The sequence below is a fragment of the Columba livia genome, chromosome 1, assembly GCF_036013475.1.
Source record: "Columba livia isolate bColLiv1 breed racing homer chromosome 1, bColLiv1.pat.W.v2, whole genome shotgun sequence".
Classification (NCBI taxonomy): domain Eukaryota; kingdom Metazoa; phylum Chordata; class Aves; order Columbiformes; family Columbidae; genus Columba; species Columba livia.
The window spans coordinates 26,538,118-26,557,754 of NC_088602.1; the positions used below are offsets into that span (position 1 = coordinate 26,538,118).

The 19,637-nt window shown below is 34.9% G+C and overlaps 1 protein-coding gene and 1 long non-coding RNA gene across 14 annotated transcripts in view; one reads left to right on the forward strand and one right to left on the reverse strand.

The window, feature by feature from the left end:
* The window catches only part of NBEA (neurobeachin), a 490,360-nt gene that overhangs the window by 416,782 nt on the left and 53,941 nt on the right, over positions 1-19,637 (forward strand). For all 13 annotated transcript variants that reach the window (XM_065051668.1, XM_065051676.1, XM_065051716.1 and 10 more), the window contains 2 exons: positions 4,583-4,702; positions 15,379-15,531. In XM_065051668.1, coding sequence (XP_064907740.1) covers positions 4,583-4,702; positions 15,379-15,531 — 273 coding nt within the window. The remainder of the gene's footprint in view (positions 1-4,582; positions 4,703-15,378; positions 15,532-19,637) is intronic.
* LOC135578480 (uncharacterized) lies at positions 16,732-18,532 on the reverse strand. Its single transcript, XR_010470161.1, has 3 exons — positions 18,458-18,532; positions 17,965-18,060; positions 16,732-16,938 (listed from the first exon to the last, which is right to left on the reverse strand). It is a non-coding gene; the product is annotated as an uncharacterized LOC135578480 (long non-coding RNA).

The window sequence follows — 19,637 nt, forward strand, 5'->3', positions numbered from 1 at the left end:
TAGCTTCATAGAAAATTAACTGAGCCACAGCCTAGAAATACTTAATGCTATAATCAGAAATGAATCCTGTGTGTTCTCTAAATAGTTAGGTTTATATCCAAAATCAACTGATTCTCAAAAGTGATCAGCTTTCTTTCTAAGTTGAGGGGTAGGTTAATAAAAGATAGATAACTGTTTTACAGAGATAGATAATGTATGTGGAAGTCTACTGTATCATTCAGTCAGGTTAATAATGATGATAAAAACTAAGAGAGGACATCGTGACTCATATAATGTTGCCTTCCTCTCCTTTGAGCTGTTACTGATATCAAACCATGGTTAAACATTTTGCACGTTGTGCCTCTTTAGATCTAAACCCAAGAAATTTGACTTGTTCCTTAGGAAATCTGATCAAATATCACACACAGGTTTGCTCCCACAAACAGAATGAAAGGTATCCTGGAAAGTGATGCACTGTTCTGTTGACACAATTCCATTCTTATATTGATGAAATTAAATATCTGTTGGTTATGGATAGGTGAACTCACCAGCTGGTTCAACAGTAATTTTTTTCACGTGCTTTCCATGTGGGTCAGTGAATTTTTGAGTTGCAATAGGTAAAAATAGTTTAAACAAAACATGCTACATCAGAATGCCATTTATTCCAACCTGAAAAGCAGATAGAAGAAAACAGAAAAGTAGACAAAAGAAATAATTCTGTCTTGAATATGAATATCCTTGTTTTCACAATTTTAGGTGAAATAAGCTAGACATATGGTACAATTGGATGCTCTCAGAAGTTGCTGTCAGAGATGTTGAGTTTATGTGAATCAGTTACATTGTCATTGAAACAAAGACCACTATTAGAGAGGGACATTCTTTAACATTGTGGCCAAGAAGTTTGTAGAAAATAATTTGTTTCCAATTTCTGTTACAATAACTAAGTACTTGTCTAAGGTACAAGAAAGGTCAAGAAGATGGGACCACACTCTTTTCAGTGGTGCCCAATGATAGGATGGGGGCAATGGGCACAGACTGAAGCACAGGAGGTTCCATCTGAATATGAGGAAAAACTTCTCTACCTTGAGGGTGCCAGAGCACTGGAACAGGCTGCCCAGAGAGGTTGTGGAGTCTCCTTCTCTAGAGACATTCAGGACCTGCCTGGACACACTCTTGTGTGATCTGCTCTGGGTGAACCTGCTTTAGCAGGTGGGTTGGACTAGATGATCTTCAGAGGTCTCTTCCAAGACCAATCATTCTGTGATTCTGTGAAATTCTGGATTTATTATGAGTCAAGTCTGATTGAGCATAAACCAGTTTTTAGTGAGATTCAAAGGTGGGAAGGACTTGAAATCCTCTTGTAAACCAAAGTGAACCCAAGTCTCCTAGTTGGTAGGTCTGCGCGGAACCGTCACAGATATATCAGACAAAATACTCTCTTGTTCTCCCCTTACAAATGTCTGAAAATACACTTTTGTTTGACATAAAATGTCTCAGAATGACACATCCCTTCCTCTTCCCTCCCCTACTCCCATTCAAATGGGAGTACGCATTGTTAAAAGGGGACAGAAGGAGAGAAATGCTGTTGAATGGAAAAATTTCTTGTTTCCACAGTTCAAGCTTGTATTCCTCATAATCAAGTACCCCACAAATTTATTTCTCTCCCCGTTGGCAGTGAACAAGGCATGAATTTTATTCACAATATGAGGAACAAGTGAGATGGGGTTATAATGAAAACATTGTGCAGCTTTCTAGCTTTCACAGCAACAAAACCTTTACATGAAATGACAGTAATCGGTATCATAGAATAACAGTATTTAAATGAGTATATTGAGTACAGATATGGATTGTATTTATATAATATAAGCACTTGACTTTCCAGAGAATAAAAATTACCTTAAAATTATGTGAGAGGTCTGAGATAAAGCACGTGAAAGCTGAATTTCTGCTAAGGATTAAAAATCCAAAAAGATAGGCACAACAGGTCATAGCAAGATAGCATAATAGGGCACCCTGTAGTGCTCAGCTATTAAAAGTTTAATCCTTGATTATGAATTTTGTTGCTTTTGTATATTTGTCTCAGATGCTTAAAATAATGTTGTCATGGACTTTTGGATTAATATTTTTACATAATTTATTGTAATTACATCATTTTTCTGGTTTCTGCTTTTTTTTAAATCCATCAACTGCTTCTGATTCCGGAACCTCCGCAGTGACCCACAGTCTGCTGCTCAATAATGTTCTCAACAAATTACATGTATCTTATAAAGAAAAAAAGTGATAGGTAGGGCTTGGTAGGAGACAGAATTATTTATTCTCAGATCAACAACACATAGTGTTTTTCAGTGTGGGTAAGCCAGAAAAATAGCGTAATTTGCAAAGATTGCTAAAGCAAATATATGCAGAAATTTGGGGGGAGCAATGAAGTTAAAACTGAAATAATTCTAATGTTGATAGAAATTATGTAAATTTAATGCTAAAATTATAATATTAATAGAATTTTAGGATAAATTAATATAATCCAATTACTGTATATGTTGTTTTCTGTTTGCTAGCTCTGGGTCTGAATCATGCCCTTTCTCATTTATAGTTCACATGAAGTTCACAATATGAAGCACTGTAAAATCTAGACACAGAAAAACTCATCTCTTTCAGTATTTCATTTTATTATGATACTTTTATGCTGCTATCAAGTTGAGTTTCTATTAAATTTTAAAATTCTGTTCAAATTACAAACCTCTTCCTCACTTGCCACATGTGCTTTCAATATTCACAAGTGTAAACAAAGTAATTTTGCAATGAGAGTCAGAGTCCTCCAGAGAGAAATGATATTGTAATTAATTTTTATTTAATTATTTTTAGATAATTATTTAATATATACTAGGATTTTTTGATTGGAATAAATGCACTGATGAAAGCATATTTCTTAGATTGTTACATATTCTTTTGAGTATATCTTTTTAATATAAATCCACAATGTTTTAAGAGAAAAAAAAAAAAAAAAAGACATGGAGGAAAAAAAAAAAACACCAAAACCCAACTCCACCATTCAATTAGCAGCAGAATGTCTTGCATTATTAACATAAAAGCAGTCCATATTTGCATTGACATACATTGAAAGTTCAGGTACTGTCTTTGTTTAAAAATAATCTTTTCCCTTTAGAAAGAGAAATTTAGAGTTTTTCTCTTATTTGAAAGAAAATAGCCTGTATTGACTGTTGTGGATGATAGAAAAGATTAATTGGAAGACATGCAGAGTAAAGATTAGTGAAAGAATGGTCTCTGGGAGTCTGAATTCCCTCTTTTGTTTTCCTTCTCTTTTTGGATTCTTTCACTACCTTTGCATCCATGCTTTCCTTATGTAAATTTTAGTTGTTGTTAAGTGCTATGAAAAATTAATTACTTCAATCCTCTTTAATACTGGGTAATGTAAACACAAACTGTATAATGTGAAATAATTCCCTTAAAATTTCTTTATTAATGGAGGAGTTCCATGCTTAGCTCAGAAGTTTCAGAAAAGGAAATAGAGGATGTATAAATTGAAATTCAAGCAGTAGATGTGTGATACTGTAATAAGAGTCATGATCTGGTGATTATGAACTGCCTTGATTAACAAAATTCCCAAGTGATCAGGACATACAAGGAAATAAATTTGGGTGTGAATTCAACAAAAGGGACTATTTTTCAAACATTCCCCATCAGATTTTGGCAAAGAGGAAGAAGTGGTTTCCATCCGTGTGAACATATTGCCAAATATTAATTGAATCAGAGAGCTAATGGAGTGGTGCTAGAAAACACAGGGAGTTGGCAGTGATTTTCCTAATCAGGTTCTGCTGTCAAATTACGGATTTGGTCCCCTGTTAACCCATCCCCTGCTGTGGAATGCAATGGCATAAACATGGGTTCTTCAGACTGTCCAAGACTTGAGCACTTCCTTCCCAAAAGTTAATATATGTTTCAATTTAGTAAGTACTGGGAGTGTGATTTCAGATAGAATTCACAGAATTAAAACTCAAAATATTTCATTTCTGTACCTCTGCCCCAAAGTAATGCTAGTGCTGGATATCCTGCAACCGTAGTCAGCCTCATAATGACCATACAGACATTCTGCCCACTGTGAGGCAAAATGCAGCCTCCTGAGGTCTTTCAAATTAAATAAAAACAAAAGGAAAATCCAGGCAGGGGATTTTTTCAAGATTTGTTTTTGACATACCATCTTACAAGGGGTAAACAAAGCATGGTAATATAAATAACAGAGAGAGTGTTTACAATGGTTGGAGTGAAGTAGGCAACCGTCATGAACTGGAACTAAGCTCCAAAGGTCGGCCACTGGTGGGTAATTAGTCTTATGGAAGAATGAATATATAAAATAACCTTTCCTGCCAGAACTCAAGATTTGTTTGTGCAAAATGTGTTAGTGCAAACAAATGTGCTAAGATATTCAGTACCGATACCCATGCATAGATACAACTATGAGGTGCCATATTTTTCTTTAATTCTGTCCATATGAAGTATCTGCAAAAGTCATTTGGATTTTGCTAGAAACCTGCTGCCTGATTCCTTCTGCTGTTTTCTTAATCTGTCTTCATTTCATTGACTACAGGAGCCCTTTACAACATTCTTTCTAAATGCAAATGATGGCAAATTTGACCACCCAGATCGAACCTTCTCTTCAGTAGCGAGGTCTTGGAGGAACAGCCAAAGAGATACCTCAGATGTGAAGGTAACACATACATTAAATAAACTGATAAATGTGCATTTTCATTAATGGAATTTTGGTTTATGTAGGGACAAAGAGGGTTTTATGTTTCTTCTCTTTATATTCAGTACACTTGGTATAGTTTAAATAAAAGGTAGATGTTACTAGAGATTATTGTTATAACAGAAACAAACAAATATTCTTTGAAGTTGAGTGGACAAAAGGTGTTTTGTTTTTGGAGAAAAACAACCTAAGTGATCTAATTTAGATCAGATAATCAGGAGATGGAGAAAAGCCCAATAAATTGTTCTTTCCTGCTGTTAACTCAATATTTGGCCCACTCCATAAAACACAGCAGGAATTGGATTTGACCTTAAAGTGTCATATTGTTATAGCTTGCCTAGCTCTGGGTTTGCATTGCCTGGGGCAATTAATAAAGCATTAATGACAAGACCCATTTAAAATGTTGGCTTTTCTGTACAGCTTTAGCTTTTACTTGCCTGTGCCTGGGGATATTATGCAACAATATACATTAGATTAAAACAACTTCTACATGATATACAGAAACAGCCGGAGAGAATGGTGATTTTACTGTTGTTGTTCCTTACCTATTGTTAAACACAAAGGGCTATTGTTCATATAAATGGGACAGTATCAGAAAAAAAAAAAAAAAGGTTCTTTCTTCATTCTTATTTGCTAGTAATAAGGTAGAGAAAGGCTGCAGCATACCAGTAATTGCTCTTTTTAAAAAAACTTTATTTTAAAGTTAATATATCTCTCTTCTGTTTTGAAACTGTCACTCATACTAGGAAGTGCTAAAGTCAAGGTCACTTTTCTATTATGTATTTTTACTTAACTTGACAAAAGAAGATGTAAATTTCTTGACTTATTTTTATTCCAGACCTCCTGTTTGTATAAATATTCCAGCCATCTCAAAAGTATGTGTGAACCATGGTGTTGCTATTCAGTTACTAGTTAGAATAACTAATTGTAAGTTGTATGGCCATCTTAACATACGGGAGAAAATGCTTTTTAAAGAAAAAAAAATAACCTAAACCTCTCACTATTCATTTCATATTTATTTACGCTCTTCTGGAAGTCAATGTTATTTTAAGTTCTGTCACTGTTACCTTTATAAGAAACACAAAGGAAATTTCAAAACTTGGCAGGAATTCAAGTTAGTATCTACTATATTTGATATGCAGCCATTTCTTGAAATTCAAAGTGCTGCCATTTTGATTTTTCCCTTTCAATAAAATCTGGTTTTCTTGCAATTCCACCAGAATATCTGAGAAAATGGCCTCCTAGGAGTGGAGCTGAAACAAAAGACAAGAGCTTTAAACTGAGGAATAAGAGAAGACAGTTGGAAGTGACTGTAATCTTCTTGTCTGGCTTTAGTACACAGGAGGAGGGCAGTTAAACACATGAAGACATTGCAAAAGATAAAGGAATATCTCTGGACAGACAGAGGAATGATATTCAATTACAGTATATAATTAGTGAAAAGATTCTTCCTAAACTAGCAGTCAAATGAGTTATCAGTAAAACAAAGAACTGAAATGCCTATATGGAAACATCAGGAGTCTTGTGAACCAAATGGGGTGATTTAAAGTGCTGCTGACAGCTATGGCAAGGATATAACAGTTATATCACAAAATATATTTGTGTTAAAAAAAATAAAAATCTAAGATATTAAAATAAAACAAGTATTAAAAAGATACTCAAAACCAGGTACCTTCAAAAAAGGAGGACAAAAGGTGAAGATGTGGGTTAACTGAGTACTTTAATGTCATTGAATTTAAAGAAGGGAGTTAGGGATAACCTGGATAAAATAGTAACAATTAAGGGTCAGAGTTGCATTGAGGGAAAGATTGTAAAATAATGTATTCTAGAATACATTTGGGAGTCTACCATAGGGCTCCAGAGTCAGATTTAGATATATATACATTTCTGTTTTGCCATTAGAAAGAGAAATACTACTTGGAGCTAAGTCATTACAGAAAATCTAATATGAGAGGCACAGATGAGGTATTTTAGCCAATAAATGTTTTCTCCAGATAATCCATGACCTGTCTGTTCAGGGATACTTTAGGGATTAAAGATGCTGTTTAAAATATGGTTTTGTTAATTCATGAAGATACATGGAAGGTGGGTTTAGAAATTAACCTAGAATTGATTTACTATGAGAAGATAAAAGTAGACAAACAAAGGTGTGTTTAAAAATAGGCTAAACCTGTAAGGGATGCTAAAGCAAATAGAAAAAGTTCATAAGCTGTGTAAATAAAAAAAATATATTTTTAAACATGGTGGAAATATAAGGACATTTTCTGTGTATTTAATACCAACATTCGATGTATTGCATCATCAAGCTAATTTATTATATATTGATACAAAACCACTATTGGAATTAGTTTACTTCAGTAGCCTAAGCAATACATTGCTGATTTGTGTGTGATTTAACAAGGAAACTTGAAGATCAGCAAGATGGCAGAAAGCCTATACTGAGACTAAAGCTACATCCTTAGCATTATAATAACTAGAATATTTCATGGAAACTAAATTCCATCTGAAAGAGTGTGAGTAGTCATTTGTTTCAGAGCTCTTATGTTCTTGGAGAACGTAAGTGTTTGGTTTTTCCTTGCTCAATTTTTAGCACGTATTCATGCCAGATAAAGCAAATTCTTCATGCTTCTTTTGCTGGGAACTAGTTGGTGGATGTATATACCCAAACTGGAGGGAGCCATGAAAAGAGCAGTAAATGTGTTTAAGGAGTTGGAGATATAGAAATTAAAATGTGTGTATGTCTGGGGTAATTAATGTCTAAAAGTGAAGACATGGTAACATAAATGCTATAAAATATGCAAACATATGAAAGGGGGAAGAATGTTTGTCAAGGAACAAAGAGGTAAACCTCCAAGGAAAGGGAACGAAGTTGAAAAATGCTTACTTAATCAAAAGAGTATGGAAACTTACAGTGAAATTAAGTATTCTCTGAATTTGAATATCCTCACAGGGTAAAGAGTAAACCCCTTATTTCTCGAGCTTCTTAGAAATGTAGCATGGCAAAGCACTGGAAAAGCATCAGGGGCAACCATGAATTGGTGAGAGGATGCGCTAGTTGACCCTTTAGTCCCTTTCGGTTTGTAGAGCCTGTGTTTCTTAGTGATAAATCAAGAATGAGTATAGCAGCTAATTGTTGCTGTTGTTTGTTGCCTAAGATCTTAATGAACTGCATTTCTCAATGCCATGACATCAGGGCCAACTTCTCCCTGAGGCCTCAGAGTTCATTCTGCAAAAGGACGGGAAACTGAACTATTATTAATACTACAAATACCCTATTTTTTCAGATTAGTTGTGCTACTGCTTGGAATGCCTTGCAGGCTTTTAAAGCATTTTAATCAAGTTTTCAGGGACAGAAAAAGCAGTGATGTTTGTGGAGTCACCAAGAAACTCTTGAAAATCTCTAGCCTTTTTACCTGCTCGCCTGCTCTCCTAAGAGCAGTAACCTATGTCTTGTGCAATAAAAACCCTTCAGCTCTGGGAGTGTGAAACATCCAAAAATTAATGTTCAGCCATCTGGCAACTTCTAATATTTATATAGCGGTCCTGTGAGAAAGTAGTGCAAAAGAAAAGATGTATAGAGCTTGTATGCAAGTACAAAATCTTGAAGCATGTTCTCTGTCAAAGTATTAAGCATATTTGTGTAGCTTCTTCTGGCTGTGCATAGTTATAAATGGGGGTCTTTGGCAGTGTGGATTCCCATGTGATATACATGCTGTAAATTGTTTTCCCAGCCTAAAGATTTTTTGTGTCTTTATAGTAAATATTAGGTGCATGGAATAAGGGCTATCCATCAAAGTAGCAAACTTTCAAAATTGTTAAGAATATCAACTGTTCATTATTCATGTATTCCTTATCATATATTTGAAATTCATATGAGCTGCATTAAGTACATTTAATCTCTGATCTCACTAATCTCATTAATTACTGTGGCACAGGTTATGAAATCATTTAAAAACAGTGTGTGTAATGAATTAATCTGACATTCTTCAACGCTGTGTATTTTTTGCTGTAATTTTTGCTTTCAAGTACCATACTAAATAAGGATATTGTTTGCCTTCTTTATTAGTATGGTCTAATTTTAAAATATTATTTGAAATATATTTTTTAGGAAAATAGAATCTGTATTATTATTTTTTTCATCAGTTATTGTTTAAGAAAGAGGACTATGAGTTGCTTTATTCTTAAGTGCTTAAGTCACTTCTGAAGTAGGTCAGTTATATCTAGTAAATTGAGATTTTTAAGAAATGCAGGCACTTCCCACAGTGGTGTTCTTTTGCAGTCTCAATGTAGTTTTTAAGGAAACATCCAAACCATTTTTAAAAAATTCTGCATTAAAATTTAAAAAACCAAATACTTGACATTTGAAAGGAATGTGTATCTCTTTAGGAAGCTGCAGTTCTGTGGGTCCGTCTCCTTTTTTCACACGCATGTCCTCTTTGGCATTCTCCTTCTTCTTTTCCCCTCCCTCCTTCCTTCTCTCCCTTTATGTATGTGTACTTTTCTCTGGAACTAAATTGTTTCACATTGAGCTAATGAAAATAAGGCTGTGGTAGTAGTTTGATCAATCTGAAAAACAAGCCATAATTGCTACATCTTGAGTTGTGGCAAAAGGTACACGACCTTTGAAAAATGTAGCATATGATATATTATTGCCCAATGGATGATTAAAGGTCTACTTAGACAATTTTGTTCTGTACATTTGTGCTTTTTTAGGTCATTTTCAAAAAAAAACCTGTTCACTTATAGTGGTTGAAACAGAATTAATACAGTATGTGCTATATTGGAGTGGTAACACACAAGGGAGAACCTAGATTACAGGGTTTATTTTATTGTGTCTCTCTTTATCAACATCGACCTTCTCTTGAGATAATCAGTACAAGCTGGAGGAAGAATGAACGCTCACGGAGTGACCTTTGAGGAAACAAGTCACCCGGAAATGACCATAACTTGGCCAGCCAGCATTCACATTTTTTCCTTTTTCCCTCCCACCCCCCTGCCACCCCTCCCACCCCCCCGCCAGTTTTTGGTAACACTGACTTCCCCAGAACCTCCTGTTCAGGCTATAATCTTTCCTAATGCCTCTCAAACTTGTTATATTACTTTCTGAATAGTGTGTTTAGAAGTTAGAAAGGTAGCTCTGACAAAATGTCATTAAGGTGCCTTAGTGTGAATTAACACAGTTAATGGAGGTACTCATGACTGACTCATTGACCCAGTACTAGGCTCTTGTGGAATTAATGGATGCCAGGGGATCAGCCTTCTGGGAGGAAAAGAAAGAAAGAAAAAGAAATGGCAGCTTTAAAACCTTGAAGTGAATTATATTAGAAAAGTGAAAACGTCTGAGCTGGATTTGATTTCATTGGGAGGCCATAAAATGGTATACCCTTAGCAAAACATATTAAACAGAAATGTCAGATTTGATGCAAGTGGTATACAATTATGATAGTGTTAATAGTGGTCCTCTATCACCCCAAGACATATTTTTAAAGTTTAATTTCTCAGTAGCTTGGATTTGTCACAGGCTTGTAAATTAGAAAATGCATTTGGGCATGTTTTCATATATGAAGACACTAGGCATATAATACTGTTAACTATACCTTGGGGTTTTAGTATAGCTATTAAAATAAACTAGAGATCACATTTACAGACAAGAAATGTCTGTTATAATATTCATTTTAGCTTTTTTTTACACCCCTCGGTAGCTTTACTGCATCATTCTGCATCTAAGAAAAGCCAAGCTTCTCGGGCAGTTTGAAAGGTAGCCGACTATTAAATGATAGAAAGCTAACCTGTCTTATTAGAAGTGTGAATGAAAGGGGAGCAGAGGAGGTTACCAGCTTGTGAAATGTCAAGGACAACTAGACAGAAATTACTGCAAATGGATTTAGATCACTAGAATCCCTATTTTTATTAACTCTTTGAACTCTAGATATTTATTGTGGTAAGAAATTACCCATGACAGGTTATGTAGTTGGAAAGATTTATATAGAACCTTTGATATGTTTTGGCAAGAGCAAAGAAACCAATAAAATTTACTGAATTGTATCAGTTAATGAAAAATTATATATCAGCTGAATGGCATACAATAGCAATATACACCTGGATTGCTTAATTTGTCTGTGAATATTTTAGTAACACCAGACTTTTAAAAAATATTGGTGTGCTGTGTCTTTGTCTTTGCACTCCCTCATTTTATGTCTGCAAACTGATGTAACTTCTGGAGAAGCTTTTTTATGTTGCTATTTTTGAAGTTTTCCTTTGTGTCTTGATTTAAACTGACTGATTCAATGTTTGTAGTGTAGGACAATAATATTTTGAGATTCGTCTTTCATGAACATTTGTAGCTTGAAACACAAACTTCTCAAAATCACAGTAGCTTCAAAGAAGCATTCCTTCGTATAGACCAGTGTCTTTGCATTGACCTTTATCACTAGTATCACTGAAGGTGCAATAGGAATTTTAAGGATCCACTTATCAAATATTCTATCTCCTTGTCCCCATCTTCAGGTTGCATTTAACAATGACCCTTCTAAACTATGAAGCTGGTGATTTGTAAGAAGGGATACTATATGGGAAATTACACTGTGCATAAAAATTAATGAAAAATAGCAGATCCTGTCAGAAAAGTATGCAATCCAAATCTCTCATCTAAAGACCACAGAGGTTGATAAAAACATTTATTTTGGCTTCTATATAATGAACATATGACAAAATATAATAAGGCCAAAGTATATATGGGAGTAAATTAAGTTATGCACTACTAGCTACTTTAGGGAGAGTAAAAGAATATTTTATGCATCTGTAACTGAAGCTATGTAGCAATATGGCAGGTAAAATCGTCCTTCATTTGACTTCTAGGAACTGAAGTGCTCTAAATCTGGTAGGATAATGGTTTCCAAACATATAATAAACCATGTAAAGAGAGAAAAGTAATCTGTTCTCTGTATCTGTGATGGACTGATAGCTAAGACAAAGGAAAATGGGCTTAGATTATGTAACGAATTATTCAGGCCAGGCATTTGGTAAAACTTCCTCAGATGAAGAATACTGAAGTCACGTGATGGAAGGATTGTGAGGTTGCTGTCACTCTAATTCTGGGACAACGGGTTAGGCAAATATCTGGTAGGAAAGATAGTAGATACAGCTGAAACTCTTCTGGAATGGAGGAATGGGGAAGGTCGCCTCTTCAAATGCCACCCTAAACCAGTTAGATATTTGAGGTATCTATTCCCTGTCCTTAACAGGAAAAGCACCAAAAGAGTTGTCTCTCTCTAGCCGTATCCTTTATTAGAATTAGAATGAGAACTGGCACATATGAAACAAAGAAAACTCAAACTGGCTGACAAAAATGCAAATAGGTTTTGAAAATAAGTCTGTCTCTCACCAGTGTTATCCTTTCCTTCATTCTTGTGTTCATCCTTGCAACTTTCAGTGACTTCTTGGTTAAAGCAATTCTCTCTGGGTCCCAGTTGTTATCTTGCTCTCCCCACGGAGGTTCATTCCTGTCTGCTCCTTTGTTTTTCCAGTAACATCCCAGGCTCTGTCTTTGCTCTGTCCTTGCTAATCCTTCCTCTCTCTGCTTCTCTCAGTTGTAATTCTCCTAGCGAAGCATGCTCAGGGGCCCTTGGGATGGGAGCATTTGCCTTTCCATCCCCATTCGGCACCTGCCATTGGCACAATGTAGAAGAGACGGCTTCTTCATTTTTTCACAGCAGAATAAACAATGAAAACATAAAGTCAAAACTTTTTATCACACTTCTCTAGATTAGTTGTATTTTCTATTCTTCCAAGTAGCTAAATACACATTTTGAAGATTTTTCCAAATGTTAGCAGTTGATACTTATGGGGTGCTGGAAGTTTTCACAAGGGGTCCATGTTTTGGTACATATTCATTCTCTAGAAATTAGAAGGGCATGGATTTATCTGAGCTATTTTTAAGTGTTTCTTAGTGTAGTCAGTAGTGGAGATGCCAACATTTCAAGAGGAATATCAAATGCTACCAAAGAAAACGGAATGGTTTATGCAAGTATGGGAAATATGTAAGTATCTGGGAAAGATCACAAGCAACATTGTTCATATCTCACAAAAAGGTTCAATTAATGCTAAATAGTACTCAAATAAGCAAACAAAATTGTAGACTGCACTAAAAATAACACTGAAGAAAATGCTTAGAGTTTAACATAGCGGGTTTATTACATTTTTTGAAACACTATGTTTAGTTTAGTTACCTTGACTGAAAAAAATTTACCAGGCAATGTGTAACTGAAACGATTAGGGTTCTAGAGAGAGTGTTATTTGAAGAGGATTTAGAAGTCTGGCACTGGTTAGTTTCCAGAGCACAGGAGTAAGACAGGTCAAACTAAACATATACAACACAATAAATCTTAAGAAGAAGGTTAATCACATGCTTTCTATTTATTCTATTTCTATTTATGTTTTCTGCTATACCAGACAAGGGAACATTAAATTACACTGAAAGCAAATAGCAACAAAGATAAAATTACTAAATGGAAATACCATTAAAAATATTCAATGACTTAAATCTCTTTGTTTCAAGATACTCCTGAAGTCAGAAGGTTAGTACAATTCATTTAAACACGAGATGTGTCTCTGTGCAACAGAAATCTTTCAGGTATGTTAGGTGTGGAAGTTCATAATCAGATCCTAGGATATTTAAAACTGAAAAAGGAAATTTAAGAGTTTACATATCTTTGATGCAATAAAAAACATGCTTGCTACTTCACATGACATGTTAGTACACTACCATATTGCATAAAAATGATGAGAGTTAAAAAACAGTGGTATGTGTTTCAAGGCTTTTATACCAAATATAAATAAACTTTGCTTACTCTTTTTTATTTGATAAACTTTTTCATTTGAATATTGACTTTTGATTTAATTTTTACTTAATAACATTTCATCATTCTGAAGTACTTATGAATTTTGCCTTTCTTTAAGACGATGCTCTTAGTTTTTTAGTGATTTGCATGGTAGCACATGGTAGGTTTTGGCCAGCTCTTAGTCCCAAGTTAGTAGTAGATTGTTGAGCTCTAGAAGGATTAGTGTCTAGTTTTCTCCAACTGTGAGGATCATTCATTCTTCTTTGGGCTGCATTAGAGAAAACCAAAGCGTTTCCTCAGGAACCTGGGAGTTAGTGAATCCTGTTTAGGGGAAAGGGGGGAAGTTTGGTTTTAGAAATACTCTCAGTAAATTAGAGGTATATGATTAAGCTTAAGATAGTCAGTAAAATAATATTTTTTATTTTAACCTATAGGATATTCAGGATTGCTTTTAGTTTGGCTTTGATCTAGACCTTTTCTTCTTTACTGCATGTAATATTTTTATATTTTTTGACTTCTTGAAGTTACAGCTCATTTCATATTGAGCTATACAAGCTCAGGCATGTCTCACTTTGTTAGAGTTTTGCATTGGTTATATATTGATTTGCATTGCACTTTAGATGCATTTTAGCCTAATCTGAATTCAGGCTGCTTGTGGTATATTAAAAATGATGTGAAGAAGAGAGTACATTGCCACCTTATACATACTTAAAATTGTAGCGTAAATATTAATTTATTTATTTTTCATTAATAAATCTGAAAGGACCGTCTATGCTTTAACTGGTCTATTCTCTATGGAGTTGCAGATCAGATTTAATTAGGTAAGTTTATGTCTGCCATGATTTTTTTTTTCATCTCTCATGTCTGCAGCCTTTGAAAGGACCACAAAGAGACTCAGGTTTCAGGTGCTGTGTCATCAGTTTTGATTGTGTTACACAACTGAATGCCGTAATGCTTGTAACAATGTAATTTAGTGAATTCAATTCATATCTGGATATTAGAAAAGAGATAGCAGGCTTTTAAGCTTTTTTGTTATCACAGTTCAATATTTACTGCTAAAATAATAGACAGCAACAAATGGCAATGCTTATTATATCAAAATGCATTTCTATTTAGCTATCCTGGTACCTGGGAAAACTTCACACCTCAACTTATCTATAATGTATTAATACAGTGCAGATGATCTCTGCTACTCAGTTATTGATCTTTCACAGTTTAATTACCATATATTTCTGTTTTAAGGACATTTGTTGTACAGTCATTTTTCTCTCCATGTGTTTTTGAATTTTTCTTACAGTAGAAAGATTCATTCACCCCAAATTATTTTTCCTTATATAGGTAATCAAGTTGACACTTTTTCATATTCAATTAAAGAATATAGAGAAAGCAAAATCAAGACAGTGTTATATCAGCAGACATTTTTTTTCCCCATTTTAAGTAGTTCAGTTAAATAGTGATTAAAAAATACAACATATTTGTAGTATTGAAGGGTTAGCAGACAGTTTCTTGTACCTGTTATTCTGAAGAGGTCTACTTTATTGATATGCCCTGCTTTTCCAAAGTTATACTTTTCATAGGAACAGATATGGCAAAAACAAAGATTGAATATTTAATTACGAAAAATACGTTTGACAATAAGTACAAGAAAACAGATTACAAAATTTCTTAAACAAGCGTACAGAAACATAAACAAAACCAGGAATGCTTTAATGTGTAGTACAACAGAATCTGTTTCTGGCAGCACTGTTTAACATCTCGATATAAATATAAAGTCTCATTTTGTTTTCTCCTTGCTAGGAGTTAATTCCAGAGTTTTACTACCTACCAGAGATGTTTGTCAACAGTAATGGCTATAATCTAGGAATCAGAGAAGACGAAGTTGTTGTCAATGATGTGGATCTCCCTCCATGGGCCAAGAAGCCTGAAGACTTTGTCCGCATCAACAGGATGGTAAGCTGCACTTTAGCCTAACTACTGAGTTTGGTGTTTTAACATGCTAACCTAATGCTGGTTTTCGTCTCTTTAGAACTAGATTTACAAGAATAAAATAAAAGTGAGGGAGAATTTGCATTCTGTCTTACTTGACAGAACTCTTTCTTTTACAAGGGATTTTTCTTCCATGTGCCCAAATCATGGAAAATTAAATTACTCACTCTCTCAGGAGTAAGCATCAGATGGGCCTGAGCTCGACAATACAATATAGCCTGAAAAATTTAAGTCAGTTCCTCCTCACTGCCTCCTACACCAAAAAATAGAAGGTTATTATAAATATTGGTATTATGCAAGTTATATTCCTTACTTGACTAAAGCTATGCACTTCCTATTCATCAGAGAAGAATTTCAAGTGTAGAAATGTGAACATAAGCCAACAAGTGCAGTCTCTGAAGAAATTTTTCAAAAAGAACTGCTGATGTAAAAGACCATGAAGTCTGCAGAATTCAAGCATGAAAGACATTTATTGTATATTTTTTGGTACTAATGATAGATTTAATTTGTACATTGGCTTCTAGTAATTTTAGGAAAAATCAGATATATTCTGATATTTAGGCCAGCAATAGTTCAATTTATGTTTCTATTTTGGCAGTGAATCTTCCTTAAAATGCATATTGCTTGCCTTACTTATGCAGTCAGGGCTATACTTTCAATAAACTCTAGGTTTCCATACAGCTGCAGAACTGTTCAGCTTGTCTATTATTCCTCTTAGCACTACTGTGGTAGCATTGTGAGTAGAGCAGTGTTGTTTTTCTTCTAATGTGTTCAGCAATTCAATTTCAAGAACTGTCTATTTAAAGAAAATGGTTCTTCAGGAGCCGATAGAAAAATAGCCATATGAAGTTCAAAAGAATTTAATAACATTATAAAAATGAACCTGTTCCTAGATGTATGTGGTTTAGAAGTGTTCTCCATTTACGTACTTACAGCTGTCTCCTAAGGAAGTGATGGCAACCTCATCACTTGAGACATATGAAATGCACTACACAAAGCATGAGAAATGTGTTCCAGAGAGTAGTTCTTCATTGGCAGGGAGAATCTGAACAACATTTTCCTTCTTTTTCTTGGCTGATTTCTTTTATAGCTGTATATATTATATTATTTAAAAAAAAAAAAAAAAGTAATTGTCACAGCTGGTGGCAATAAAGTCAAGTGCAGTTTTACTAGCAAAGAAGGAGGTAGACTCAAAGGATCGCTACCCTCCATTAGTATTCTCAGGCGCGGGATGCGCAGTCACAGGTACGTGTCTCCAGAGTGCCCCCATTGCTGCACAGAGCCCTTTCTTTGGATTGTGATTGTGGCTGAACCTGAACTGGGTGCAGGAGTAAGCACGCTGAAGTTCACCAAGAGGTTTAGTTTTGACATCTGTAAGAACAGAAGTGTGATACCTTAGTGAAAAAGGATAAACAAGCTGCCACCTATTGGGGAACATAATGAGATGCATATTAATAACTCCCTTTGGGAAATTCTATAAAGAATATTCCTTCTTGTATCCTGAATTGTGTTTTCTCCATCTTTCCATAAAGATAGAATGATTAATACAGGGATAAAAACCACTATGTGATAAGAGATCACTTGAAGAAAAGCTTTAGTTTTAGTTTGTTTTATTTTTCTCATGCAATTTTTGCTTTTTAGAAAATAGTGCAGGAATTCACCACAGAAAAAATTTGTGCTGTTGAAGAAAACAGCTGCTTGCATGATTTTAGAGTATAGCATTTATGCTACTTCAGGACTATACTTTCAAGAAAGGCTGAGACTTAAAAGCTGGAAATACCTTTTAAATATGAAGCTGTATTAGCCCTAATGACTGATTCCATCTGTGTGGATTATGCTCAGGCTGCCAGGAGACTGACAAATGAATGTTAAGATTAGAGTAGTACTAGAATTACAGACCTCAACTAATTAAGTACTTTGCAGATTTCTAAAATCAGAAATGGTCCCACTTATGTATCATACCTTCCTTTACTGTCTTTCACCCCTGTCCTCACAGATGTGAGCATCACAGTGTTACAAACTGTATACAGTTTGTCTGGAGGCAGTATCTGCATGGCCTTTATTCATCCTAGCATGTACTTTCAGTAACAACATGATCAATAGTTAAAAGCCAGTTCTATGCAGACACATGCTATCTTAGAGTGAGCAGTCTGATGAAGTTCAGAAATGATAATAAAGTCGGGAATTGCCTAGAAAACAGGAGAAAGAGGCATAGATTTATTTGAATTAGATGCAGAAAATACATTTAAAATCACCTTGGGAGGAAAGAATTAAAGATATTCAATAGGTTAGCAGAAGTCTGGAAACAAAAATAGTACCAAAAATAGAGCAGCAGCAGGGGAAGGATGACAGTGAGAAGCAATTAGATTAGATAAAACCCTGTAATTTTATACTCACCAGAAATAAGTGTATTTTGATACAATCTATGGAGAATCATGGCATCACAGAGGATGTAAACACTTATACCTGTCTATGGTCCTTTTGAGACTGCACCTGGAATATCAGATTAAATTCTGGGCAACTAGATTACAGAAGAAGTATTTGCATTTGGATTGAGTTCAAAGGATAGAAGTAAAGTGAATAACTTTGGGATGTATAAAGAGCATGATATATGGATAGTTTTTTTTTATAAAGCTTACAATAAAGTAGAACGTAGCTAAAGAAGGATAAGCCCTTTCACAAAAATGCAGATAGCATGTGTAGTAAGAAGTAATGGAATTACATTTTAAAAGGTAAAATGTGTAATGACTTTTACAGAGAAATTTCCTTCCACAGGGTTTTATTAGCATGTAGAGCAAACTGCCAGTACGGCGTTTTTTTGGTGACTAGAACTAGACTGGTCAAAGTAGGGAAGAAATATAAAGGTACTGGAAAATTTGACATTCCCTACCTTATGTCTGATTCCATGTTTTGAATCGGCCAGCAGATGTATTATTCAGTTAGGTCATCCCCAGGCCAGGCTTTGGCTATTATACAAGAATCTATCTTAACTAAAAAAAATAGCCTGGGTGTGGTGCTGACGTGTAAAACACAGCAAGCTTATGCAAGCCTGGAATTTCTACAGCAACTTAGCAAAGCAAGTAGAGAACATGTTTACAGAAAAGCCACAGAAAATTGAGGAATATTTCAAGTAAGTGTTATCCTGATCCCTTGTCTAATGAAATCAGCAATACTTGTTTCACTGCAGTGGAAAGGATCCTATGTGATACTGCGTTATATACAGTGGGACCTTGTTTTTCCCTGCTGACAATATTTTCTTCCGTTCATACATATTTTTTGCTTGCTGCAGGCATATGTAATATGTAATTTTATGTGGGAGTAAATAGAAATCCTTATATAAAGCCTACTTGCACATTAATGATTGTAAACTTTTTCTTTAAATAATAGCAAGAATTTCAGCATTTCATTCTGAGACTTAGCAAGGCAAGTAGAGAATAGCCTAGAAAACATCACAGGGGCATAGCGACATAAATCAATGTAATTTAATCAGTTGGTTAACAAGCTTTCCCAAAAATTCTGTGCAAATAATTAAAAGGCAGGCAGGTTTTTGGTGTTGTTTTATTTTGTTGTTCAGTTGGGTGTTTTACATTTCTAACTAAACAGAGAAATGGAGGTGGAACTGTTTGCCCATCAAAAGAGATTCCTTTAAACTTGTGAAAATTAGACTTATTATAGAGACTGGAAAAGACATTCGGTCAAGTTACTCTTAAGACCTATTACAGTAGCTTCTAAAGCACTCAGTGCTCAGTGCAATCATCAAGGATTGTCGTAGCAGTTTTATTTATCCATACAAAGCTAGACTGATTACTACGGAGTTACTCATGAAACATTAATAAAGCACTATGTTCAATGCTAACATGATTATGGTCTGACCTCGGCGATGGCACAAAGGACAGAGGCAGAAAGTGTCCCTGATAACATTATCCTAATGCTGGGCTCATCAATCATAATCTCCCAGTTTACCAGGAAAAAAAAACCCCACGCATAAACCCTTCCACAGATGTGCATCTGTAGTCCTACTCAGCCTCTCAATCCCCACAGACTTAGAGCAGTCCTGAGAGCCAGAAATA